Genomic DNA, 25309 nt, shown 5'->3' with positions numbered 1-25309 from the left:
GAGTCAATTAACGCGCTTATAAATCCTAGCCACGTAACGAACCTCCTTTAACAAACTTTTTTTAACGTACTTTTCGAAATTATAAATCGACATTTTGCATGCCGATATCTAATTTATATGATGTTATAATAAAGAAATCTCAATACTTCGTCTCAACGCTTACATTGCTATATTTAAATGATAAAGTACAGAGTTTCTCATAGTATTATATATACATGTTATATTATATTTAAATGTATAATACAGTCCAATATCACATGATCCTCCCTGATAAATTAAAGCAATGCTGTCCAGGATTAATAGTTCTGCTTAGATACATGTCAATATTTATGTTTATTACTTTCTCTATTTTTCAATCCATAGCCATCTTTTTTCATAACTCAAGAGGATGAGATTAGGCTAAAATTGTTAAAAATTTCTGACGTATATTAATGCTGTTTGAAAATACATTATTACTATTATTATAAAATACTATTATTCTTAATTATATTTTATAATAATTATTATAAAAATACATAGAGTATATAATAATACGTATAAAAGTCAAACTTTATACGTATGTTCTAAAGACACACGTCAAAAACTCATAAAGATTTCAGGATAGTCTCATCCTTGAAATCGATCGAAAAGACAATTACGAAATGAGCGGTAAGAAAGGCAGTATATGTGAATATCGACATGTTAGTATCTAAGCAAAACTATAAATCCTGAACAGCATTAAGATAAAATCAAAATATGAGAAACAACAATAACTATACACAATAATAATAATAGTAACAATAATGCGGAGGAAAAATAATGTATTGTTTGTTGATAAGTTTTGATATCTCCGATATTTTTTAGGTCTCTAATTTCTCAAAATAAATATATTTTTATACAATTTTTTTGCACAGAGAAAGAATCTCATTCAGAATCTTTTACCGGCATCTAAATCCTTTATCACAAATTTCCGCATACGTTGCGTTAGATAATATAAATGTACACCTCCTACGCCAAATTACTATTAAAATCATCAGCTATAAAACTTCGTCCGGATTTCGCTAGATATAGAAATGATTACAAAATGATTATGTAGTAGAACGTGCCGAAAAGTGCGTTTGCGTGATCAAAGTTTCGTGGAGAATTCGTAGGCTATATGTAAGTTTTCGTTCCCGTAATGTTTTTCGACAAAATTAATTCTGCCTCTTTGCCAAAAGCTGATCGATTTGCGTTTTGTACATCTCCTTGACGTCCTGAAGGTCTAGAGTCAGTTCTTCGTTCTCTTCAACCTTTTCTCCGTACATTTGCAGCAGCGCGTCGTATTTGGTCTGTATATCGCTAAGACTTTCATTGAGTTCCTGTGCCGCCGAGACTTGATTATTCAAATCTTCGACCTTTAAACTTAACGTCGCTAATTCCGAGTTCAACGCATCCCTCTCTGTGTTTCGTCGAGACAATTCCCACTGGAGTTGCTGTATCTCACCTACGACGATAAAATGAAATCAGCGACTTAATAACGAAGAACACGATTCGATGTCAATAAATATTTAAACTTACCATCTCTTTGCTTCAATTGCGCTTGTAGGTTTTCAAAGATCGACGTACTATTTGAACCTGCTATAATGCTTTCGTATGGTATTGGAGGAAATCTGCCAGAATTATTATCGAATACTGAGTCGCTAAACTGAAAAAAGCACATTTATAATTTATGCAGTAGTTGTTGACAGTGATCTCGTAATAATTATACATACACTTGGCCAGATGCTATTTGCACTGCTGACGGATTCTTGTCCTATACTGAGAGTAGGACTACGTCGTGATTCGTCGTCAGTAATCTGCTGCTGTTCCAGTATTGCGTTATTTCTCCTCCGTTCTGCATCAGTCGCTGCTTTCTCCACAGCTAACTTATTCTCTAACGCGTTTATCTCTCTCTTCAATTCCTGTACATAACTGGAGTGTGTCTGCTCGAGAGTATTTATCGCATCCTGATGTCTATAAATTAAATACGTCATATTAAGTATATATAATTTCAAACAGTTGTATTTACATATTTTAAATACTTACATTTTATTTTGTTCTAATAACATCTCGTTTTCCTTTTTTAATGTATCGTGCAATTCTTGCAATTTCGATCTTTCTTTCTCTTTTAAATTGAGTTTCGATTCTAAATGCGACTCTTTGGATTTTAAATTAATATTTTCTTCTCTCAAAAGACGATCCATCTCGGTTAAATTTTCGATTTTAGATTGCAATTCGATATTCTTCTCTGATAAAACCTTCTCTTGCTTCATGAAACTGTTAGTTTTATGCTGTAAGTTTGCTTGAAGCTGTTCTATCTGTCTTAACAGAGGTTTCGTTGCTATCGATACTGATTCAGATAATTCTTCACTTCTAGCCTCTGCGGCTTCTAATCGTTTGAGTAACTCGTTGTTTTCGTGTTTAAAAAATTCTTCTCTCCTATACCACAAGAAAACGAACACTGTTAGAATTTAAAAAATTAATTACACGATTAATAATTTAATATATGATTTTTACTTGACGTGAGCTTCCTCAGCTTGACGGTATTTCAACTTCAAATCCTCCACTTGCGCAAACAATTGACACGATTCACCCGCATTATCTACAGCTTCTTTTAATTCTTCTTCCGTTGCTAGCAATTTTTTCTTCGTTTCTGCTAAGTCCCTGTTACGCAGAAACTTTTTATTACATACAATAAGCTCGTTTTATTTTTAAATTAATTAATGATTCTACACTCACATTTTTGCAGCATCCAAGCTTTTTTTATAGGCCTCCATCTTGTGCACAGCATTATCTAATTTTTCTTGTAACATTAATATTTCCTTCTCTTGCTTCTTCGTTTTTGCTGTTAGCGTGTGAACCGCTTCTATTTGACTACGCTCTACCTCTTCCTTCGCGTGCAGTGATCGTTTTAATCTTTCCAGTTCCATATTTTGTTCCTCAATTTGCTCTCTGAAAAATTGTCGATAAGTAGAAATAAAAATTGCGACAAATTTAATTATTTGCTTTGATTAAAATTATAAAAGAGATATAAGTGAAATACTTTTGACTTTTTATTATTGCATCAGTTTCCTTTTCCTTCACGCGCAATTTTTTTATGATATTGCTGTGTTGAAGTTGTTGTTTACTAAGCTTCTCGCCCTCCTCGCGAAGTTCCTTTATAATTTCATCTTTCTCAGCATTTATGCTAGACATCTCCTGCGATGATAAACGCGATGCCGCTTCTAATTTCAACTGATCTAAATTTTTCCTCAATTGATCACGTTCTCTTATCGCTTGTTGAAATTTCCTCTCCAACGCCGACAAACGTTGCGTATATTCATCTGTGATTTGATTTATATTTTGATTTTGCTCCGCGTGTTTTTCAAAATTTTCAAGCTGCCTATAAAACATATATTCATATCATCAGTTATTTGAAAATAGAATAGTACTTTGATACAACCATGATGATCTTACTTCATTAAATTTGCGTTCTGCTCGTGTAATTCCATGTTTATCCTGCTCACATCGATTAACTTTGATTCTCTCGCTTCCAGAATGTCAGTCATTTCCTGCACGCGTTTCAATAGCTTTTCGATCTCCATATTCGTTTCATCCGAGCCTATGCTGATCTCACTTAATTCACGGGAATGACCGCGAGTCTTTAAAGTTTTCGTCAACAGATCACCGCCTTTACTCAGTTGCAATTTCGCTGGACTCTGTCGCGACTGAGTCGAACTCGAATCTCCGTTGGGACTGTTGACAAATAGTGAGCTATAAATATATTGATACTGTAAAAAAAAATTGCTAAATAGAAAAATATTATTATACTTGTACCTAGATATTATTTCAATATCGCTCGATGTTGTAGTTTCTAATTCGTCTCCGCTTGTATGTCCGCTGGCCTGATCGGATCCGATTTTCACCAGATCGGAGCGACTGTAAGAGAAATAGACTTTTAACAGAAATGCTATTATTATAAATTTGAACGATGTACATGAAATATTGAATAATACCTTTCTGACGATATAGGTGAATTCTCTCGTGGGACTTCCGCACAATGAGTCTCCATATCGATTATTTCGCCTTTTTCGACCATGGCATCGGCTAGCATGGTCTTCACATAAGAACTAGTGGTCAAAGGTGTGTCTAAGACTTTGGAATCATTCGTGCAGATCAATGTCGCGTTATCTTCCGAACTGCTCTCTATCAAGGTGCCTTCTCTACTCGAATCGGTAGATATTAAATATTGATCGGTATTGCTCTCAATCATCTTCGTTCCCTCCACGTTTTCGACTTGAGAATAACTGTCTGGATCTGGTGGCTCTATAGTAGTACTCATTAACTGGGAAAAAGTGGAAACGTCCGGCTTCTCGTTCATTCCCTCTAGATGGTCCACTTTGCGAATTGGTTGTGTAGTAATCGGCTCGAGTGTTAAATGTAGATTATGTTTCTCCTTTAGTGAATCGAGACTCAAGTTTAACTTGTTCTCCGTGCAAGGCTTTATCGACATTTGCCTATCATCCGGACACGAATCGTGCATCTTAGATATCTTCACACTTACATCGACCAATTCCATCTTACTTTTAACAGTGTCCAATTGTTGCAACGACTCGAGTACCGTCATAACTGTACCTTCGGAAGCGGAGGTGTAAGAATCCTCAGCCAAGCTTATTTCATCCGGCTCGTCCATATCTGGTATGACCTCGACGCTCTCGGGCGAAGTTTTCGAGCTATCTGCCATGTGTGACGAACTTTTTGTGTCCAAGCTAGAAAACGCGTTAGGTGACGGTGTGCTATCGACGCTGTACGAACTGGTATTCAATGTCTTGATTTCCTCCATAGGAGATTCGTACGGGGAGATGTCGGACGATGAAACTTCCATGAGTTGATCTCTATTCGGCAGTTGTAGCATATCGGTACAATCTACGCATGGAGTGGCACAGTCGTCCCTATCAAGAGCGGGAGGTGATTCAGAATTCTTCGGGTCTATCGGCGATAAATAGGGACTGCTGTCGCTCTTCCAATCTCCCAGGATCTCCACGGAACTTGGCGACGTTACCAGACTATCCGGCAGTATCTCAACGGATTCGGAAATCACCTTGATGCCGACGACGGAGGGACTTAACGAGTTAGTAACAGAATTGAGATCGGACTCTGGCGTGGTAGTGCAATCAGTGTTGGATTCCGAGCCGAGTATCTCCACACTCTCCAAGCTTTTCTTATCGCTCTCGGAAGAGACATTAGGTACTTTATGGAACACATTAGTGGGGCTCGATGTTCGATTGGTATTGTTGCTATTCAATGCTGCTTCATTGCCGCATCGATCTCCATCTTCATCAGTACTCGTGGAATCACTGTCGGCATTCTCCGCCGTCGGCGCGTAATACACTTGCTCCAAATCTAAACTGGCACTTTTAGCTACAATTTTATCGATACTAGTAGAAACAATGTTGTCTGGAGACGATCGTCCTGACAACATGCAAGATTCTGACGTGGTTTTATCATTAAATTCCTTAGACACGTTACGATTAGTATTTACAGATTCGCTGATTATCTTAGACTCCCCTTCATCTTCCTTATGTACAGATTCACATTTCGTTACTGTGGATTTTGAATCTTTCGTCGCCAATTTTTCAGGCGCGGAAATAGAAGATACCATGCCCTGTTGCTGTTCATCCTGATCGGCGGCGCTTTGCAATGACTTGGAATGCTTGACAGTCTTCCAGCTATTATCTATGATTTTCGGAGGTTCAAAAAACGAGCCTGTAAAGCTACCCCAAATACTGCTCGAATTTTGCTGTTTCTGTGGATTGTTATCACGCTTGGTAGTTTCCTGTTCACTCTGTAATCCCCAGCTCGCAAAGAAGTCTGAGGTCTCATCTACATGTGATTGAATGACCTTCGGCTCTTCCTCCTTAATGTCCAAGGCCTTGTCAATGGTCTTCTGAGCTCCCTTCAGGGCAGATTTCGCCAAATTGGCGAATCCCGTAGCATCAAACCAGCTCATGTTTTACATCTAGGACAAGAAAAAAACTAAAGATAAATCCTTCTATTACTGAATACAGAGAGAACATAAACATAAATATAGCCTTCGATGTCACGAGAAATCATCAGAATAATCTGCATGTCACGTAAACAAAAATAACACCTCCTACAACTTCCCACAAAACTCATGTCATGTCCCTTTAGACGCAAATCCTCGAGAATCGTGGGATTAACACCAAGTAACGGACAGACGCACGGTGGTGTTATCCTCGCGATCCTCTCGAGAACACGCGTCAACATCACGCATTACGTGGCACTTCCTCTCCCTCCCGCATACGTGCTCGCGTTACCGTGATCGACGTACATGGCATCCTCCGGGGCAATCGTGACACCGAGGCGCAGTCTCGAGATCTCGTCGGAGTTTCTCTTCTCTCAGTGACCGACCTGCGTGTCGACTGTCAAAGTGCATTTAGCAGCCGACATGTTCGCGGCGGGTGGTCGTCGTGCGTGATCGCGCCAGTGTTGTCAACCTGCGCCCCTCGGCGCGGTCTCTGCGCCAGCACAATTCCTTTTGCGTCCAGATAATTCGTCCTCTTGCTGATAATTCGATTCAGACGATCTCACTTGGAAGAGAAAAAAAAAGAAATGCGACGATCGATCGTGCAAAATGCACTGTACGCACAACCTCAAATTTCACGGTGCGAAAACATTACGATTACTTTTGTTGTTTCTATTGCACTTTTCTACACTTTCCTCATTTTCTGTCTTCCTCCATCATAACCTGTATCTGACTTATTTTAATCCTATCGAACATTATCTTTTTTTTTTTTGAAAATTGAAAAGATAGTCTATTAACACAAAAAATATGTATTCTTTCGTTTCCTTTATTCAATCGTATTTTTCATAAGTTTTGCATAGATCCTGAAGTTTTATTATTTCTTTTTTCTTTTCGAAACCAAGGCATGTAGCTATCTCGTCCTAAATGATCAGAGTACAGAAGAGTGTAGCTAAATCAACAAATTAACCATGAGTTGACGAGAGAAAAAAAGAAATTATGACGTCGTTAATCTTCTTGCAAATTGAACCGGTGCGAACTGAATAGAAAGATCATGCGACAAAATAAATAAATATAATAAGTATAATGGATAAAAGAAATAATACATTAAGTTATGCTTAGCGATTATTCGAAACAGAATTGCACGTTCATTTTTACCTCAGCTTGATTTTTGTCGAAAATTGTCGAAATTATATTCGAATCTATTGACGGCGCGCAAGTTAACGAAACGAAATATACGAAATAAAAGCAAGAGACTTTTAACGATATAGATACCGTTCCTGAAGAGACCCGTTTAGCACGATGCCTTCCAACAGCTCCAGTGGCGCAATTGGTTAGCGCACGGTACTTATAGTGCAGTATCACGTGAGCAATGCCGGGGTTGTGAGTTCGAGCCTCACCTGGAGCATTCTTTTTTTTCTTTTTTTTTTAATAAATGGGTTTGATTTAATCGTTTTCTATCATTTTTTATATTTAACATTGCCACTGCGCACTTAATTTAATTAATTGTCAACATCATAGGGTTTTTAATAATTTAATATGTAAATAATCTTTGTTACGATATATTTATTTATAGCGACTGGCATATTTTAATATTGCAAAATATTAATGCGAAGAAATTTATATTAACACGAAACGTTTTTCAAATAAACTTTGTCGAAAAATAAATATCATACGTTTCTGGAAATCATTAAAAGATTTTTAAATCTTAGGATATAAAAAATAGCGTAATAAAAAAATACAAATATGTACAATATATATAATTGTATATAATATATAAAAATGTTTTTTTATTATGCTACTTATATTTTTTTTTCAAAATCTAAATATTTTTCTAAAAATATACAAAATTCATTTTTTGACAAATAAAAATTAATATATTTATTATATATGTTATAATTAATAACACGTAAATTTATAGTACAATAAAAAAAATATAATTACTGTTTAATATATATACTAAATATTATAATATACATTTTACTGCGCTAAAGATATAAACATATAAATAGCATACAAATATATTCCATATATTATCACTGTAAAATATAGCATGTCTAATGTTAACTTTAACAAAAAAATATAAAAGCATAGGAAGGAACGTGCATACATAATATCAGTGATGTCAAGCTGGAAATGGACATCGTGCAATATATGCGAGTCACAGAGAGAGACCTTCTGACCTAAATTGATCGAGATATAATGGACAGTGTGAGAGGGAAGCAGACATCTCCCGCCGTTATCGTTATTAATGGCAGCCGCGTTAAAATCGAGGATACGCGCGATGTTTTATGCTAAGTACTCGATCGTCAGCCAAATCACGAAATGCGGTATCTATTAAATGGTCCGATGGCCGATGTTCACTGATGTCCGTTCAGGCGGAACAATGACTATTGGGATCCGGTTTCGTAATGGCGTGTGCTTTAAAAACGCTTTAAAAATCCATCCGCGGCTTCGTCGATCCTCAGTCGCAACCCGCTATTCCGAATGTCTCGATTGTGTCATGATTCGCGACATAAGATGTGTTCAACGCAGGTGACGATTTCATAAAAATTTCTAATTGTCTAATTTTCAATTTTGAGCGCTAGAAAAGAATTTTTCCATTCCTCCGCGAATCTAAAAAACTGAAATTACATTAATTAGAGAATTTAAATTTTATACTTACTAAATTAAAATGAATTAAATTAAAACTTTTATTTACATTAATTTATTAATAATTTATCATTAATTTACCAATAATAATTAATAAATAATAATAATTTATTAAATTAATTGTCGTTGCAGATATATCAGTGGCTTCTCTTCGTCAGCGTGATATCCTCAGGGAATCTCGCGAATGGATACGAGCCTCAAGATGCGGTTTTTGTAAATTTCCACCGCAGATATAACATTTCAAAGGTGGCGATAATCCACGATAATAGTTATTTACCTTCACCTCCAGAGATACCTCCAGTTTCGATTCCGGATTTCTCTCTGCCGGAAGTGATCGATAACAAAGCACGGAACGTGCCGGTCGCGGCAACAGACGGGACCAGAAACTATCCCAATGCCTTGTATCATCTCCCCGGGCGGGATTCCTTGCGAGTCCTCACGCGCAAGGGTTTGCAGGACACGAGGTATCCGGGGAACGACGGGTTGCAAATACCTCAGCATCATCGTCGACCCACTTTCCCGCAAGACAAACACGCTCGACAGACCACAACGCAGCCGCCTCCTTCTCTACCTCCTCCCGGTGAAACATCACCGTCGTCCCTTGCAAATCGCGTCAGCGTCGAGGAGATGTCCTGTCAGAACACGGGAGACGAATTGTTCTTCAGGTAATGAAATTCGCGAGGTGGCCTCGTTGCAGTTTAACCCTCAGTCTTACACCTACGCGTCTTCTCCAAACTTTCTCCAACTTTTCAAATCTAAAGTACATTCAACTACAACGAACATTCGTACACTTTGCAATAAGGAAAGAAGATCGATATACATATAAAAGCTAAATAATTTTGTCGATCGTTTAATTTTAATAAAATCGTATTATTTATTCAAGTTTGATAATATTTGATTTTTTTTCATATTATATATATATATATAGAGCATCCATCAAAGCGCCGAGGAACTCGGCGCCGCCGGTGATAGACAACGCGACGGGTGATGTCTGTCGAGCGATAGCGGTCAGGGATTCTTATCGCATTAATTTTGAGAGGGATCAAGTCTGGGACTGCGGAGTCATTGATTGTTCCGCGGACGGCAACCGATCGTACTGCCTCGATCTGAGATTCCCCGTGATCTCTGGTCTGCGACTGAGGGACGACCACAGGGTGACGTTGCGGTGTAAAACCCAGGACAAGATTGCGTATCAGACGAGGCGGATCAGCATGAAAACATTGGAAGCGTAAGATGCGTCATTTGTCTTCTGGCGAAGGTAGCAAAAATAAGCTTCCGTCTGGCGGGAAACGCCGGACTATTCAGATATATTATGCTCCATCCCTCCAGGAAAGCGAGGAACGTACCGGGTCTACTAAACGGCGGCGCCGAGAATGCCCTCAACGCGGACGTGGGGCTGTTCAGGAAGACTTATGGCTCGAAAAACATTTTCGACACGAGAATACAATCGGGTGGCACGGTTGTCCTCGGCGAGGAAATTCTGCTCCGCGTGTTAGTCAACGATGACGATAGTAAGCGCATTAGGGCTGAACAACGATGATAGTACTATGCATACTTTTGTTCCTTTAGTAAAATGAATGGTATGCTTGAAACTCCGACAGTAACTTTTCAACGCGTGGTCTGCTAAATCGATAAGTTCATTCGAGAAGAAAGATATATAAGGGAGATTTACACAAGAAATTCGTTATTACAGTTCTATTAAATTAATAATAGAAAAATAATCAGAACAGGCGAGAATCAAGATATATAATTAATATCTAATTCTATTAATACTAATTATACTCTAATCAAGTATTTAATTAAATAGAAATATGAGAATAGAGTTGAACAGCAAAAATTATTTTAATTATATACACTCTTAATTATTTTAATTTTCATGTTTACTCTCTCGCGTCTCAAAGGCTGGCGACATTCGAAAATTGGCCAAGTGACGATACACTATCTGGAGGAACGGCAACGGCAGGAGATTATCAATAGTCTGTGGATTCTCGATAAGGATGGCTGCTTGAATCCGGACGTACGCGAGATTTGTCCTCGAGAGCAATACGCGGTGTCACCGTTGGAGAATTACCTAATCTTCCAGGCGTTCATGTTCGAGGGTATGAGAGAGACCGATGAGATTTTCCTTACTGTGAGGATCACGGCGTGTCTGGAGCCCGTGGATTGTATCCTGGATTGTCCCGGTAATCACGTTAGACGTGCCAGAAGCATCCCGGAGCGAAATAACACCGTCGAGTGGCAGGACGACCTAGTCCTACGAGTGATTCTTCCACAGTACGAGTCGCGTATTTCGCAGGATTATTATTTAGCCATTTTGATATCAGCGGTCGCATTACTCGCGCTAATCGCATCGTTGTGGCTCATCAAGACCTCATTTCGCCAAAAAGTAGCGAAATCCCGAATAACATTAAACCCTTAATTGCATCCCTATGATTATATATAGCATTTTAAACTGTATATAATTGTATAATGAATAAATTATTGTACATTATGTGATTAATTTTAATTTCGCTAATAATGCGATCGTCGCATTCTATGAAAGCCTTAGGTGGGGATTACACATATATTTCGGTCTTATGAGACGCGACTCGGCATCTCCCATGCATCCAGCTCGGAACATAGCTTTAGCCCGACCGCGAACAATGCGAGAGACGCGAATATGCTTCTCACGAACGGGTCCCTGCTCAAAGTGTACACCATGCAAGCCAGAGAGCACGTGCATACGTCCTCGAAGTAGCTGAAGTCCTTCGTCAGATAATAATGATCTATGATCCGCTGACGTTCCTTCAATTTGCGTATAATGCGTTCTGTAATGGGAATGAATTTCGATTTGTAGAATGTAAACTGATATGCATATATAAAGTGTGTATATATATATATATATATGCAAGTATCGTTAGAAGGGCAGATCAATACAAGAGATGAGTATACTCTTGAAAATAAGCTGACTGCTTGCCTCTCTGCTTCCATACTAAACAGTATGTCTCATCGCAAACATCTGCAACTACAGGCGCAGGCTCACGCGAGACGATCCGATCTATTATCGAATCCTCAAGAGCTCTTGCAGGTATTTCTTCTCTAACCGGTCGTTCTTCAGGCATTGCGGTCACCGCTTCTGGCTCCCTTGGTGCTCTGACAGGTCTTTCGCGATCGATTCCGTTGTACAAGGCGACTGCATTCCTGGAAATTTCACGACGCTCCACCTCCCTCGGCTCCTCCGGAATTTCCCTCGCTATTACGGCAGGCAGAAGCTCCCGCAATTCCTCGTCGATAAATTTCTCGTAGTCAGTAATACCTTCCTCCTCTTCTTCAACATATTCTTCCAACTCTTTCAACTCGACTGAAATTATCGTTTAAAATTATTAATCAGTCAAATTTTTCATAAATTCGTTTCTATCAATTATTATTCTTAATTACAATCCTTTTCTAATTCTTGCGATATTTCTAAGTCAATCTGTGCTGCTGGCGCTCGTTCGATCTCATCTTCAATAATCTCCTGTTTCTCAATCGCGACTAGAACTTCCTCTGCAGGTTCAACTGTGACTCTTTCAACGATCAAATCCTCTTTTTCAACAAAATCGATTTTCTCGTCCGTTATTCTTTTTATTGGAACAGCTTCTTCCTGGATGATCACATGTTCTTCATCTTCCCTTTTCAATTTCTCTCCATTCAAATCAATTTTCTCTTCAACATAGTCAATATCAGGTATCTTTTCTGGGATATCTATTTCTTTCTCGATGATCACAACTTCTTGGTCTAATTTCTTTTCATTCAAATCGATTTTCTCTTCAACATAGTCAATATCAGGTATCTTTTCTGATGGGATATCTATTTCTTTCTCGATGATCACAACTTCTTGATCTACTTTCTTTTCATTCAAATCGATTTTCTCTTCAACATAGTCAATATCAGGTATCTTTTCTGATGGGATATCTATTTCTTTCTCGATGATCACAACTTCTTGGTTTAATTTCTTTTCATTCAAATCGATTTTCTCTTCAACATAATCAATATCAGGTATCTTTTCTGATGGGATATCTATTTCTTTCTCGATGATCACAACTTCTTGGTTTAATTTCTTTTCATTCAAATCGATTTTCTCTTCAACATAGTCAATATCAGGTATCTTTTCTGATGGGATATCTATTTCTTTCTCGATGATCACAACTTCTTGGTCTAATTTCTTTTCATTCAAATCGATTTTCTCTTCAACATAGTCAATATCAGGTATCTTTTCTGATGGGATATCTATTTCTTTCTCGATGATCACAACTTCTTGATCTACTTTCTTTTCATTCAAATCGATTTTCTCTTCAACATAGTCAATATCAGGTATCTTTTCTGAGGGAATATCTATTTCTTCCTGAATGATCGCGGGTTCTCGATCTATTCTCTTTCTATTCAAATCAATTTCCTTATCAATGCGATCAGCTATTTTTTCTATTGAATTAACAGGGAATTCCTTGGTGACTATTTGTTCCTGGATAGATTCGGTTTCAATATCTTTAGTACTTCAGACGGAATATCATTAACAGATATTTCATGAATATGTTTAGGCTCGATTACCGGAATATCTCGCGTGTCTTTTGAGATAACATCCACTGGAAGTCGCAAAACTTCATTGTTCTTTTTCCGTGGAAAAATCCCGTCCGTTATATTAGGGAATTCCTTGACTGTATGTTATTAAAAAGAAAAGTTGAAACATTTACTAAACGTAGTAATAATGTTGATTCTAAATCATAATTCTATAAAGTAACATACTTGCTTTACGGAGTTGTTCCCTGACTTTGGGACAAGTTATAGGACATCGATTTTTTGCAAAGTCAGGTTTTTTACAAGACATTTAGAATTTATATGTAATACATCATGCTTCTGTAGATTACATATTTATCCGTAGGATGCATTATTTCACGATTTTGTAAAATGAAATTTGATCTAATAAATTGTGATTATCTTTACTTTAGCATTGTCAATTTCATTCTTTTGTTGAGATTGACAAGCAAATTTCATCACACAAGGAATTTTCATACTCGCAGTCTCGTAGTGTGTATAGTTTGCATCTGTATTCACTCTGCAACATTTGTAAGATCTTATAGAAATAACAGAATGACTTCGATAACCTCGTCTGAAAGTGTACTCGATTATTTAAACAAAAATATATTCCCGATTTTATTAAATGCAATGGAAGAAATGTTATTCGAAGCTGATCGCCGAAATGCTTTAGAAGTATAACATTACGTGTTTTATCAGAACGCAAAAAACATTTTGAAAAAAAATTACTATGCTTTATAGACACAAAAATGCTCCTTCAATGGATTGGATTATCTCGCGGAAATCTTATGGAATCGAAATTCATGTCACCCGAGTAGATTGTGTACTTGGCAAAATGTGTTTGACATACCGCAATTTAAGCTATGGTTAAAGTTCTAGTAAGAAGAAAACATCCTCGTTTCTTACAAATTATTTTATTACATCTTTTTTAGTCCTAGGCCAATTTATCCGAAATCATGGTTATGGACCAAAGAAGAAGCGGCTTTACGTATACAGAGATGTGTTCGTGGTTGGCTCGTTAGGAAAAGAACGGATGTCCAGGAGATGCGTCAATTTTGGAAAGTATTACTAAGACATTAAAATACAAGTTTAATAGTTCTCATGTAAATTCCAGGTTATTCGTGCAGAGAAAACAGACGTCATTCCTGAACTGGATTGCACATTGAATAAAGCAGAGTTTTAAAAATTGGATTCTCTTTTTATCTCTAACAATAATTCAGTGCATATTTAAGGAATAATTTATAAAATATTTATTCTTAACAACTACATATGGATATAAAACCTCACGAAACTGTCGTCTCTTCTGCTTTTGGATAAAGAGTACTAGATTCATCTAATTTAAAGTTTAGTTTGACTGTCGGAGTTTCATTCTCCTTAGCTATTCTATAATTTTTTACGCTTGCTGCTTCAAAATTATATTTAAGATCTAATTTCAACTCTTCTGGCGGTGTGATGCCTTTCGCTTTCATCTTCTGGATCATCATTTCTAAAAACAGCGGTGGAAAATCTGTCGTTCTGGGTAGGATTCTCTGCTCTGATACTTTGGTGTTATTGAGAAACAGGTGCTCTTGATCCTTAGGTACCAATTGATAATCTGCTTTGTAACTCGCAGCATCTATTTGTACCGGCTTTGGATTCTTATGGCCACGAAAGACTCTCTCTACCAGCACCATAATTTTGCGATCGAGCTAAAGCAACATGAATGTAACCAAATCAGAGAATATGATACAGAAATTATTATCTAAAGGAACTATCGTTTCTGAAAACTTACGTAGGGTTCCTCGGGCACGGGCATCCCGCCGACCTTCAATATCTTCATGTAACAAGCTTCGGGATACCTTTGAAAGCGATTCCTTATCACGAGCCTACCAACGCCGAAATTCTTCAGATTCCCCAAGATCTCCCACAGGGGCTTTCCCTTGAAGTCTGTCGTGCGACCGATAAATTTTATAGGCATTATAGTACGCAGTGACCGGCAACAGCAGTCAACTTGTCGTTTGAACTCTAGGATTTTTCTTAAGATCAATTGCGTATTTATACGGCTGTTCGATTCCTTCTCGATATTATCCTCGATGTTATCCTTATTCGCAGTTATTCACAAGATGTGACATCGAAATCAATGTTTATTTCACGTGTTTAAAATTACATGTATTTCAAGTGACGATACACAAGATGTTTTGAGAGAGAAAGATCGCGCGAGAGGTTAGATTTCTTGATTTCTTCGTTCCAACAAAAGGCTACAGATGGCAGTAACGATACCAAAATATTTTCTCGGATGTTCTGAGATGCGGTCAGCGCACCTCGGAGTGATGTCAATTCAAATTTAGTGTGACATGCGAGCGGTGCACGTAATGGACTTGTTCTTTTTAGCTTTATTTTCTGTATCGTTCATTTTTCTTTTCTTTCTATATAAAAATATCAATTCATATTGACACGCGATGCTTACTTTTAACGTCGTAGATCAAAGTGATGCAAAATAGTAAAACTTAAATGATCACTTTTGATGACGATTTGTTTTGATGCTGAAAATAAGCATTGGACATCAGCATGAAAAGGTCAGACAGAAAAGAAGAAAAAAAAGAGAAAAAAAAAGGTAAAGAATAAATTAACTGAGATTAAAATTAATAAACATAATTCCTATAACAATAGGTTCGATTGCAGATGCGTATGCGCGCACGCGCATGGAAGAGAATTCCGAGTTATTCTCGATATATTATGATTATGATAACTATATTTTCTTCAAGAAAATAAAGGACAAATCTGAAAATTTTAGAACTTTATTCCTACATGTTTCCAAATCAGTTTGGGGCTCTCAGAGATCCGTGCATTACGAAATTTTCTTACGTACCAAAATAAGATACTCTTTATGCAATTTTCTATATTCTAATAGTTTGACTATGTTGGGACAAATTCTTGATTTAAACTTATATAGGAATAAGTTTGAAATAATAAAAAATAATTCTTTAAAAATTTTTTAGACTAAAGGATGTATGAGCATAATCATGATACGATTCGGAAGGAAAAAGCAGTCATGGTATAAATATATGTAAGTTATTTATTTAAATTGATAAATATATATATAAGCAGTTGCAAAGAAAATGCATTACTCGACGATCCGAATGCTCGAATCACATTTCGCGAATTATTGCGTATGTATTATTAGCCGGTGCGCAGGAGCGCGAGATCGCGCGAATCATGGCGATCCGAGGATCTATGTACAATAAGTTAAACATTTTTAAATAGTAAGAAGAGAGAGAGAGAGAGAGAGAGAGAGAGAGAGAGAGACATTTTGCCTAGATGATAACAAATGAACGAAGATAAGTAGCGATCGCGCGAATAAATATATCTCTTCAAAATCTCTTAAAAAATTATAACTCGCGCTTTAATATAAATACACATCTCTCTCTTTCTATACATGTATATATGATTAAAATTAAAATTCAGTTTTTTTTCGCTCGGTTTCGAGGAATCTGGCGAAACTTCATCAAATCTCTTCACTCATCGGATACGACTTGTCAATGACCGGAATTTTCTATTTCAGTAATCCATGGTCTGTAGGATCCAGTCGAGGTAATGAGAAACCCGCGTGTAGACCCCGGGTACACCAGGTTGACCGCAACCGATGCCCCAGGAGACGACGCCGGTCAACTGCCAGTGGCCATTACGCTCGCAGACCATCGGGCCGCCGCCGTCGCCTTTGCAGGCATCCTTGCCCTCTTCTCCGCCGGCGCAGACGAAGCCTGGATGAAGGTTGAAGCTAGGCCCCAATCGCGTCCGCCTCATCTGCTGCTCGCACACGTGGTGACTGACGACAGGTACGTCCACCTCCTTCAATATATTCTGGTATTTGCCGTAATCGCCGAAGGCGTCCTTGCCCCACCCAGTGGTCCAGCATCTGTCAATTGCATTGTTCGTTAGATTTAGATTAAAGTCATCGAAGCATTCCATCTTCACGAGCGAGAGCTCGTTCGAGTTTCAATCGTAAGATTATTTGACTTTTAATAATGGATTTTTTTTAATTTATTAGAATTGTAATTTATCATGTAAATAAATTTTTTTCTGAATTTCTGTTTTTCTGCTTTTTTTTAATTATCTAATTCTCCTTTCTTTGTATATGAGGCAATATTAAGTTTTTAAGAAGAATAAAAAATAATTCAAGTTGCTATACTATTGAATTAGATTTAGAATTAGATTATTTTAGAATTTAGATTTATACGAACCTCCATTTATATATAACTAATTTCTTAAAATTCTTGTAGTCATTATATATTAAGAACTCTTGTAATGTTGTAATAGACTTAATAACACTAAAATAACTAAAATATTCTATTGAAGTAAATTTTTTTTTCATCGCTGTAGCGTGATAAATTATTTCGCTAACAAATTTAGTTATAAGGATTAGAATTCGATAACTTGAAATTAAAAAGAATTTTCGCTGGAAATTAACGCTGAAAATTCTTTGAAATTATTTTTATCTGTAAATTATAAGAGAACACACCTTATTCCAGTGAAATCATCATGTTTGTCTGGCAAGCAGGCGGCACTAATGTGAGGATTCTTTCCAAAATCGACGTCGTGGTCTAGCTTCAAAATAGCGATGTCGTTGGCGAGGGTGCCGGCATAAAATTCGGGGTGCACGAAAACGCTCACAATGTCGCGTTCGATGTAAGGATAGAACTCGACGTCGTGATTCACGTCCCATTCGCCTAATCGTGCGCGAAGATCACGACCGGCGTGAGTCTTCACGCAATGAGCGGCAGTGATGATGTGTCGGGGCGAGATCAAAGTACCTCCGCAAACGTAGACACTTTCCGTGGTGTCCTTCTTCAGGATAGCCACTTGCCACGGGTATTCGCCTGAGTAGAAAAGATTTAATATAACAATGTGTAATATAATTTAACATTACGTATAACATCTAAAATACGATATTCAAAATTATACGCGTGAAAAATAATAAATTGCAAAATAATAAATTGTTAAGTACTAAAATTGCAACATATGAAATTATATATCAAATATTTAAAGCAAATGAAAAATTAATGTTTGCAATTTAATATTACAATAATAATATCAAATTTCCAATGACCATTTAACGTTTTATTAAAGTGAATCGATATCGCGTATCGGTAAAATTACGGATTTATGTGACAATATCAATTAATCCGTCTATTTTGCTATTTTTGAAATTACATTAAAGAAAGAGAAACGTCCAACAGTTTGTGCTTTTCATCTTAATATTCCCAAGACATGGGTGTTTCTCCGGGAAACGTCTCTAATTCAGAGTATCGACAGTTTCCTTTTCTGCAAACGCCACTCACAGTAAATGCTATTCAATAAATTGCGTCAGAGAGTCGCGTACCGAATTCCGAATCTCCGTCGACATAGACCGGATTCTTGATGCGGCCATTGATGCCTTGCGTGTTCCTAACTCCGCATTGACCTCGTTGTGGGCGTGCTCCTATTATGTGCGATCTTCGGCAGCAGACGTGATGAGAACCGCAAGCCGGCGGACGTCCGTATCGTCTCTGCGGATAGAAACAATGTCGGTCAATGGATCTCGTCCCGACGAATCTCGTAACCGGGGTCTACTTATCGTGCCCTCGATTTTTATCTGTACGTCGCCGCTCAGTTTGACAGTCCCGCGTTTCGTTAAGTTCGCGGAGTCGTTATCATCCGTGATATCGTCCTGAATCGTCCGCTTTGCGGCCTTAGCCGCTTTACCAGCGGCTCTACGACCTACTGCAACGGTTAAGTCTGTTCAGCGGAGCGAGCAGATCAACCGACCGTGTCCTTACCTCCAATGTTACATCGCTAAACGCCGTCGTATCGCGTTTCCTTCTATCCGAGAAGGTGATCTTCCCGCTCGTTTGTCGCTCGCCGGCCGATGCCTGCGGCGAGACCTTCGGCAAATCCTTCGTCCGGTATTGTCCGCCTCCCGTCGCGTTTCTCGCGCGAGCACTCCTGTAGTAATCATCCTGATAATCATCCGAATAATCATAGTCGCCGTAATCATCGTTATCATCCTTGAAATAGGAGGGATTGTATCCGCTGTGGTAGGGAGGCTTATGGTAGATCGGTTCGTGATGGTGAATGTCATACGACGGGTAGAATGGCGGTCTCGACGGGTAATGATAGATCGGCCTCTCGTGATGCGTATGATAATGGGGAGCGTAAACGCCGTAATGTCCGCCGTAATGACCGCCATAATTACCGGCGTAATGACCGCCGTACAGCCCGTACTTCTTGTAGGCCAGGAGATGGCCCAGCTTGTGAACGAGTCCTGGATGGGGCGTTACGTGAAGGTTCACGTAAGGTTTGATAACTTTCTCGCCGTACTCGTCTTTGGTGACCTGCACCGCCACGAGCGGATTCACGGCGACCGGACCTAGATTTATACCCTGTCCGCCGACCAGCCCGTAGCCCGGGATCCCCAGGGGGGGCGCGATCGGACCGCCGGTCTGCGGTAGGCCGAAACTGACGCCCCAAGTTGGCCTCACGTTCAGTTTCGAGGTGTCCAGATTGCCGGTTCCTACCGTCAGTCTCTGCAACGAAGAGAGTCGAACAAACATTCACCATGGAACCGTGAGGTCTTTCTCCCCCTTTCTCTCTCTCTTTCTCTCTCTCTCTCTCTCCCTTATCCCGTTCCCGGTTTTCGGGAGAATTAGCACGTTGATTATAGCCGAGATTTTCGATGATTTTCTCGTCGCTTTCCCTCACACTCGCCCGCGCTTTGTTAGAAGCGTTCGTTCGACCCATATCGCACCGAGTTCCGATGTCCTCCGCTACAACGACTTCTAATCTATTGTTTCTAGTACGGACGCTTAATTGCGTGGTTGCGTGGTCTAGGACGAACCGACTGACTGAGCGTGTCAAACTGAGCGATACGAATTAAAACAATGGCGTTATATATTTACAAGTAGCATGCATTCTCTACGTCCGATAGTTTAATTGATATACGATATCAAGAGTTTTCGATGTGACATCTCTTCAAATAATTTCGACTTTTTATATATATATATATATATATATATATATACATATGTAACTAAATTTCAACATCTCTCTAAGCTAAATATCACGATCGAAACTTAATAGTTGGTACATGTCTTTGAACATTGATTACCACATCGTCCGCTCGGAACTCGCAAGAAAAGCGAGAGAAATAGTCTGCGTCAACTTACTTCTTGTATCTCCTGCTTGTCGTCCTTCTTGGTAACGTGCTTGACATCTCTGCGGCTTCGTTTCGTAACTTCCGCCTCTCCACTCGCTTCCTTCGCCCAGTCGTTTTTCGTCTGCTCGATCTGCTCGGTTTCATTCACTCCCTTGGGCACCCTCACGACGCTCATGGTACCGTTTCCGTCGGTGATCACGACTTTGACGGTCTCGGCTTCGATGTCCTTGTCGAGATTGCGCGGATCGATCGCCAGGTAGAGATCGTCCTTGCGGCCTACGTGATTGATCGTCGCGCATTGATCATACGGCACGCATACGCAATTCTCATACGAGGTGGAGCCGAAATCGCTGTCAAAGCCGTTTCCTAAGAACTGATTATTGCCATCATTTCCTAAGAACTGATTATTCCCGCCATTTCCTAAGAACTGATTATTCCCGCCATTTCCTAAGAATTGATTATTGCCGCCGAATTGTCCACCGGCGACGAACTGTTTGCCATTTGGTTTTTCGTAAACGGGATAGCGATCCGCGTAGCCTTTTACGGACGATGAGGAAACCGATGGGCCGCTGTTGCTCGTGGACGTTTTGATTTTGAACGCTTTCTTATAATCCTCGAAATCGTTGAATGTAGCGCCATAAGTGCCGCTGTTGCCGTAACCGTAACTCCCGAGGCCGCTACCACTGAGCGCGGGGGATGACACGGGGCCGTTGTGCACGATGCCAGAGGTTACACCGGCGTCCCCGTGATGATAATGATGATGAACGTGTTGCTGAACTCCCGAGGAAGTCGGTTGATGCAGCACCACCTGCTTCTTATCGATAAACTTGTCCTCGAAGTCGGGTTCGGCATCAATTCCGTGTTCGTATATAGGTTTGGACACGAAGGGGGGAGGGAGGCCGGGTTTCTTGTATCCAGGGTAAGGACCGACGAAGCTGGGTGGAGGAGGTCTACCGAATGTTGGTCCGGGTCCAGGATAAACATTGGGTCCCAGTGGAGAACCGAAGCTCGGAGGTAGAGGCACGGGTTTCGCTGAACCGTACGGGCGCTTCACGGGAATGGCCGGAAGTGGACGGCCCACTGGCTTGATGGTCACCGGTTGAGCATAAATGACATCGTGCGGGTGAATGTCACGGTGCGGGGAATAATAAGGACGCCGTCCTTCCGCATCCTCACACTAAAAAAATATAAAACTGTATATAAAAATATACAATAAAAATATCAATTTATTTTATATTAGAAACCATATAAAAATTATTATTTAGAACATAAAATGGTTTTCACGGGCTTTTAAGAATTTATGTGTTTTGTGTAATATTTGTAAATTAAACAGAAAACAATTCGAACATTGTACTCGAATTAATAATGATTGTAAAGCGATACGTATAGGATACGTAGTTTCCGAAAGCTAAAAAGTTTATAGCTTAACTTTCAAACTTCTATAGGAAAGAAGGAAATTTAAAACTAATAATACTTTTACTAATAATATTAATAATACTAATAATACTTTTTATTGATTAAACTTATGAAACTATCATACTCACGTTCATCAAACCGAGAGAACAGAGCTTGTCCCTGATGTAAGTACGCGCGATCGTATCATTGCCAAGCTGCAAAGCATTTTTTACGTCAGGATCAGAGTAGATTTCGTCGTATCCTTCGAGATTGCGACCTTGTCGATTAGATACGAGAATATTATCGATCACAGACTCAATCTGTAATTGAATTTATAAACATATTCATAACTTTATAAATCATTTGATAAAACCGATATCTCTTCCATGTTTCTCAGTTGATCGCAAGACTTTATTGCATCAAAAGTTTTATAATCCCGATTTTTATCTTTGTATTAATATCTTAATATTTAATATCGAATATTTTGCAACAAAAATAAAAATAAATAAAAATCTTACCGATTGCTGACCGACAACGTCAGCCACTCCGCTGGCGCCCGATTGAACATTCGCGTTGTAAACCAATGATTGTTGCGACTCTTTCTGTTGCGTGTCGGGAGCGTCGAACGTGACGGGATGATACTTGTTCTGTCCTCCGCTCGAGGCTTGAATCAGGTCTTGATCTGTCTGCCACGGCCGCCATTGTTGTTGCGAAGAGTCACTCGGCGTCTCGTACACTTGAGTACCAAATACTTCTCTCGCTATTGCCAAGCAGGCTATCAGGATGAATTGCGTCCTCATCCTGTAAAGGACAGACAAAGGGCTCAGTTTTATATCTGCTCTTTGAACCAACAGGCAAATCTTTTTCCCAACTTTACGTTTAAATCTCGTCGTTGTTTTCAGAAAAATTATTTAACATTTATTAAAATTTATTTTTTATACATAATTATATAAGCTTATAATTATATTCTATAAGCTTTATAAGTTTATGTATTTTAATTTACTATTATCATTTTACCGTTGTTCTTATTTTTTTCTATTATTATTTTCTCTTTATTATTTTAATTTAATTCCTGGCGTAAAGCGCCCGACGATTTTCTTCTCTCGAATCAAACTCTCGAGGATCTCTCGACAATTTCTCCATGAGTATCAAGCGCGGATCCACGTGAAAGTACATCTCGCCTTTCTCCATTTGGTCTTATTGTTCACAACGGTTCGCGGTACAACTACTTGGAAGCGAAACCGGGTCAAAATCATGAAGGATACACGTTTGATCTTTAGATTAATCATTCAGCTGCATTCTAAAATATTTTAATATTTGATTGATTCTCGAGAAAGCAAAAAGTCTTTATCGTTCACCGGAGTAACATTCTTACTCATCCACGTGTGATACCAGTTTCCGGTGTAACGGTACCGGCTAAGGTTGTCTCGCATGAAGACGCTTTACAGGCGTGTAATTAAGCCGACGGGGACCAACGAAAGCGAGAGGAAGTTGGGTGAAAGTCGTTTGGCCGGTTCGCGTTAACGTGATGTCTCTCGCCGGCGCCGAGCACATCTTCTTTCTCTCGTATTATTTATTCTTTTCAAAATCACCTCGTCAACACGGAGAGAGCAATTGCGTAACGAATGCGGTATGACGTCCATTCGGGCGCGGAGATTTAAATTTCAGATTAGGCAAAGTATTTCCATATACATGTGATCTAACGTTGCAATAGAATCTATTTTTTTTTTTTTTTTTTTTAAGTGATTAATATGCGTGTTTATATAATAGAACCGCTATATTCGACAAAGATATATGTAGCGTCTTTCGCTTACCGCCTACGACAGTGAAAGTGATTACGTGTTGTGTACGTGCAAATAATTTCAATATTTCGCTTTTCACTTGCCCTGACATCTCGTTATACCGCGAATTCGCTCTTTGCGCGACTTTGATGCTCTATGACATTCGCGTACCGATGTTTTCTATATGACGTCCAAGAATAACGTGACCGGCTTTATATCCTCTTCAATCATCCTCGAACATTTCTTACAATAAATTATCTTGAATGTAGGCCGACAATAGAAAAACAATTATACGTCCTAGATGACTTGACTCATTAAAAATTTTATGACTATTCTAAATCTCTCGCATCTCCTAATTTTTATTACTCAAAGCTCGAGCGCTGAATTTGTTCTTTATTTCCTCTGCCTTGAAAATAAAATATAATATTTATAAAGTGTCTAAATGTTAAAACGATGTATAAAAGTTCCATATATCATTTTTATTATAAACCAAGTAATCAAATAAAAACTGATCGTCGATAGCCTTCTCTTAAAACTTCGTAGCAAAATATTGGGTCTTTAGCATATAATAGTGGTCAGATATACTTGACAAATTCGCGAATCTGAATAGGGACAAAGCAGAGGCGGTATTTAAAGGAAGAGAAAGTTTTTATTATTCCACGATAGAGCGACACGCGTAGGCGAACACTTTTCACTCCTAATTTCGATAAAGTATTTTACGAGACATCTCTGCGTATATCTTTGCGCATTTAAGAAATATATCGGAGAAATCTCAATTTCAATTACTGAATAAACAGCGAATGAATGTATGCGAAAATTATATATTGCCTCGGTCAATCGGTAATCGATAAAACGTTCCTTCTCGCAAACGTGGAAAAATTGCTTTCCCTCTAAAAAATAGTAGGTTTCTATTGGATTAGATAACAAGTCGCTCTATGATTAAACATGAGCTTTCATATCCATTTTTTACAATTTATATTCGGTTTGTAATTAAAAGCACAAGTCATCGTTACTTTGAAAATATTTGTCCATCTCTGAAAGAACTATCTACAGTTACTTCAATTAATACATTCCGTCTATTTCTATCTATTAATTTGGCAGCCAATAAAGTAAATGAATTCATAAACGTTAATATTGATGCACTCGGAAATTTTATTATTTATTTATATTTTTCCTTCAATTTTTCAACTTTTGCAATTACTGATTGTATTGCCATTTGTTTTTGTTAATTTTTTTTTTATATTTAATAAAATAAACAACAAAGTGAGCTCTCAGGTCACTATTTATAAAATATCGGAAATTGTTAGAGTCTGAATTGTTAGTTTGAAAATACATACCTGACTGTTGGTCTTCGCACTTGGAATGCGCCCGCAACAAACTGATTTTCTTGGTCCTCGAGCGCGTCTTATACTCGAACTCTCGCTCTCTAACCGAACACTTTCTCCCTGCACGACGGCGCGATCTGTGCTTTTACCGAAGTCCTCACGAATCTTATATACAAGTCGTCCCTTTCGGGGATGTTGGGCCCGTCGCGTGAACCACCGGTGGGGTAGATCCATGAGTCATTCGACAATAGGCGGACATCCGTCTTCGTGACGCTTCTTCGGCAGACGATAAAAACAAAGCGAACCTAGGAAAAAGTTTAACCTGGACAATATGCCCCGAATGCGTCACACCTGTCCCTTCTGTCTGTCGCACAAATACGAAAATTTGCACCATTTTTCTGTTTTTTTTTTTTTT

General features: G+C 38.6%; 5 protein-coding genes and 1 non-coding gene across 16 annotated transcripts; 2 read left to right on the top strand and 4 right to left on the bottom strand.

The window, feature by feature from the left end:
* Positions 1 to 146: 146 nt before the first annotated feature.
* On the bottom strand, positions 147 to 7317 carry Tmf (TATA element modulatory factor). Of its 7 annotated transcripts, none has more exons than XM_011644297.2 (11): positions 7295 to 7317; positions 3993 to 5995; positions 3814 to 3915; positions 3454 to 3750; positions 3041 to 3379; positions 2737 to 2949; positions 2515 to 2661; positions 2044 to 2436; positions 1731 to 1971; positions 1537 to 1663; positions 147 to 1462 (listed from the first exon to the last, which is right to left on the bottom strand). In XM_011644297.2, exons 2-11 carry the CDS (start codon positions 5984 to 5986, stop codon positions 1173 to 1175), a joined length of 4143 nt encoding a protein of 1380 aa, XP_011642599.2. In that variant the 5' UTR covers positions 5987 to 5995; positions 7295 to 7317; the 3' UTR covers positions 147 to 1172. The 7 variants fall into 7 exon arrangements, with proteins under 7 accessions (XP_011642599.2, XP_088936452.1, XP_088936451.1 ...); XM_089080326.1 differs by having other exon boundaries at positions 7178 to 7311; XM_089080325.1 differs by lacking the exon at positions 7295 to 7317 and adding an exon at positions 6409 to 6549.
* On the top strand, positions 6524 to 11162 carry LOC105430644 (uncharacterized). Of its 4 annotated transcripts, XM_089080335.1 has the most exons (7): positions 6525 to 6662; positions 7291 to 7363; positions 8109 to 8554; positions 8804 to 9336; positions 9600 to 9899; positions 10001 to 10182; positions 10573 to 11162. In XM_089080335.1, the coding sequence occupies exons 3-7, from the start codon at positions 8507 to 8509 to the stop codon at positions 11088 to 11090; spliced, it is 1581 nt and encodes a 526-aa protein (XP_088936461.1). In that variant the 5' UTR covers positions 6525 to 6662; positions 7291 to 7363; positions 8109 to 8506; the 3' UTR covers positions 11091 to 11162. The 4 variants fall into 4 exon arrangements, with proteins under 4 accessions (XP_088936460.1, XP_088936462.1, XP_088936461.1 ...); XM_089080334.1 differs by lacking the exon at positions 7291 to 7363 and having other exon boundaries at positions 6524 to 6662; positions 8114 to 8554; XM_089080336.1 differs by lacking the exon at positions 7291 to 7363 and having other exon boundaries at positions 6524 to 6662.
* Positions 7335 to 7427, top strand: TRNAI-UAU (transfer RNA isoleucine (anticodon UAU)). Its single transcript is given in 2 exon segments — positions 7335 to 7372; positions 7392 to 7427. It is a non-coding gene; the product is annotated as a tRNA-Ile (tRNA).
* An 83-nt stretch (positions 11163 to 11245) lies between the features above and the next one.
* LOC105430693 (uncharacterized) lies at positions 11246 to 14121 on the bottom strand. The gene is made up of 5 exons (XM_089080330.1): positions 13433 to 14121; positions 13238 to 13344; positions 12089 to 13151; positions 11628 to 12011; positions 11246 to 11478 (listed from the first exon to the last, which is right to left on the bottom strand). Exons 1-5 carry the CDS (start codon positions 13512 to 13514, stop codon positions 11246 to 11248), a joined length of 1869 nt encoding a protein of 622 aa, XP_088936456.1. The 5' UTR covers positions 13515 to 14121.
* Positions 14122 to 14448: 327 nt separating this feature from the next.
* On the bottom strand, positions 14449 to 15450 carry mRpS34 (mitochondrial ribosomal protein S34). Its single transcript, XM_011644295.3, has 2 exons — positions 14994 to 15450; positions 14449 to 14910 (listed from the first exon to the last, which is right to left on the bottom strand). Exons 1-2 carry the CDS (start codon positions 15177 to 15179, stop codon positions 14506 to 14508), a joined length of 591 nt encoding a protein of 196 aa, XP_011642597.1. The 5' UTR covers positions 15180 to 15450; the 3' UTR covers positions 14449 to 14505.
* An 813-nt stretch (positions 15451 to 16263) lies between these two features.
* On the bottom strand, positions 16264 to 25030 carry LOC105430640 (uncharacterized). 2 transcript variants are annotated; one of them, XM_011644294.3, is made up of 8 exons: positions 24907 to 25030; positions 22307 to 22589; positions 21938 to 22108; positions 20404 to 21570; positions 19018 to 19764; positions 18582 to 18747; positions 17721 to 18078; positions 16264 to 17117 (listed from the first exon to the last, which is right to left on the bottom strand). In XM_011644294.3, the coding sequence occupies exons 2-8, from the start codon at positions 22586 to 22588 to the stop codon at positions 16760 to 16762; spliced, it is 3249 nt and encodes a 1082-aa protein (XP_011642596.2). In that variant the 5' UTR covers position 22589; positions 24907 to 25030; the 3' UTR covers positions 16264 to 16759. The 2 variants fall into 2 exon arrangements, with proteins under 2 accessions (XP_011642596.2, XP_088936454.1); XM_089080328.1 differs by having other exon boundaries at positions 21938 to 22003.
* Positions 25031 to 25309: the final 279 nt, after the last annotated feature.

Source organism: Pogonomyrmex barbatus, unplaced genomic scaffold, assembly GCF_055798465.1.
Source record: "Pogonomyrmex barbatus isolate J1 unplaced genomic scaffold, ASM5579846v1 scaffold3, whole genome shotgun sequence".
Taxonomy (NCBI): Eukaryota; Metazoa; Arthropoda; class Insecta; order Hymenoptera; family Formicidae; genus Pogonomyrmex; species Pogonomyrmex barbatus.
This window is presented reverse-complemented; position numbering and strand designations above follow the sequence as displayed.

What these genes read in the sequence shown, in the direction of transcription:
- Tmf (XM_011644297.2), bottom strand. Translation starts at nt 5,986, where the DNA reads ATGAGCTGGTTTGATGCTACGGGATTCGCCAATTTGGCGAAATCTGCC. An exon ending in GATATTGAAATAATATCTAG is followed by an intron (nt 3,751 to 3,813) that starts GTACAAGTATAA and finishes ATATATTTATAG; the next exon opens with CTCACTATTTGTCAACAGTC. An exon ending in AGCTTGGATGCTGCAAAAAT is followed by an intron (nt 2,662 to 2,736) that starts GTGAGTGTAGAA and finishes TCTGCGTAACAG; the next exon opens with GGACTTAGCAGAAACGAAGA.
- LOC105430644 (XM_089080334.1), top strand. Translation starts at nt 8,507, where the DNA reads ATGTCTCGATTGTGTCATGATTCGCGACATAAGATGTGTTCAACGCAG. An exon ending in GGAGACGAATTGTTCTTCAG is followed by an intron (nt 9,337 to 9,599) that starts GTAATGAAATTC and finishes ATATATATATAG; the next exon opens with AGCATCCATCAAAGCGCCGA. An exon ending in GTTAGTCAACGATGACGATA is followed by an intron (nt 10,183 to 10,572) that starts GTAAGCGCATTA and finishes CGCGTCTCAAAG; the next exon opens with GCTGGCGACATTCGAAAATT.
- LOC105430693 (XM_089080330.1), bottom strand. Translation starts at nt 13,514, where the DNA reads ATGTCTTGTAAAAAACCTGACTTTGCAAAAAATCGATGTCCTATAACT. An exon ending in GGAACAACTCCGTAAAGCAA is followed by an intron (nt 13,345 to 13,432) that starts GTATGTTACTTT and finishes AATAACATACAG; the next exon opens with TCAAGGAATTCCCTAATATA. An exon ending in TTTAGTATGGAAGCAGAGAG is followed by an intron (nt 11,479 to 11,627) that starts GCAAGCAGTCAG and finishes TTCCCATTACAG; the next exon opens with AACGCATTATACGCAAATTG.
- mRpS34 (XM_011644295.3), bottom strand. Translation starts at nt 15,179, where the DNA reads ATGCCTATAAAATTTATCGGTCGCACGACAGACTTCAAGGGAAAGCCC. An exon ending in CCGTGCCCGAGGAACCCTAC is followed by an intron (nt 14,911 to 14,993) that starts GTAAGTTTTCAG and finishes ATGTTGCTTTAG; the next exon opens with CTCGATCGCAAAATTATGGT.
- LOC105430640 (XM_011644294.3), bottom strand. Translation starts at nt 22,588, where the DNA reads ATGAGGACGCAATTCATCCTGATAGCCTGCTTGGCAATAGCGAGAGAA. An exon ending in CGACGGAGATTCGGAATTCG is followed by an intron (nt 18,079 to 18,581) that starts GTACGCGACTCT and finishes TTTTCTACTCAG; the next exon opens with GCGAATACCCGTGGCAAGTG. An exon ending in GATGATTTCACTGGAATAAG is followed by an intron (nt 17,118 to 17,720) that starts GTGTGTTCTCTT and finishes TGCAATTGACAG; the next exon opens with ATGCTGGACCACTGGGTGGG.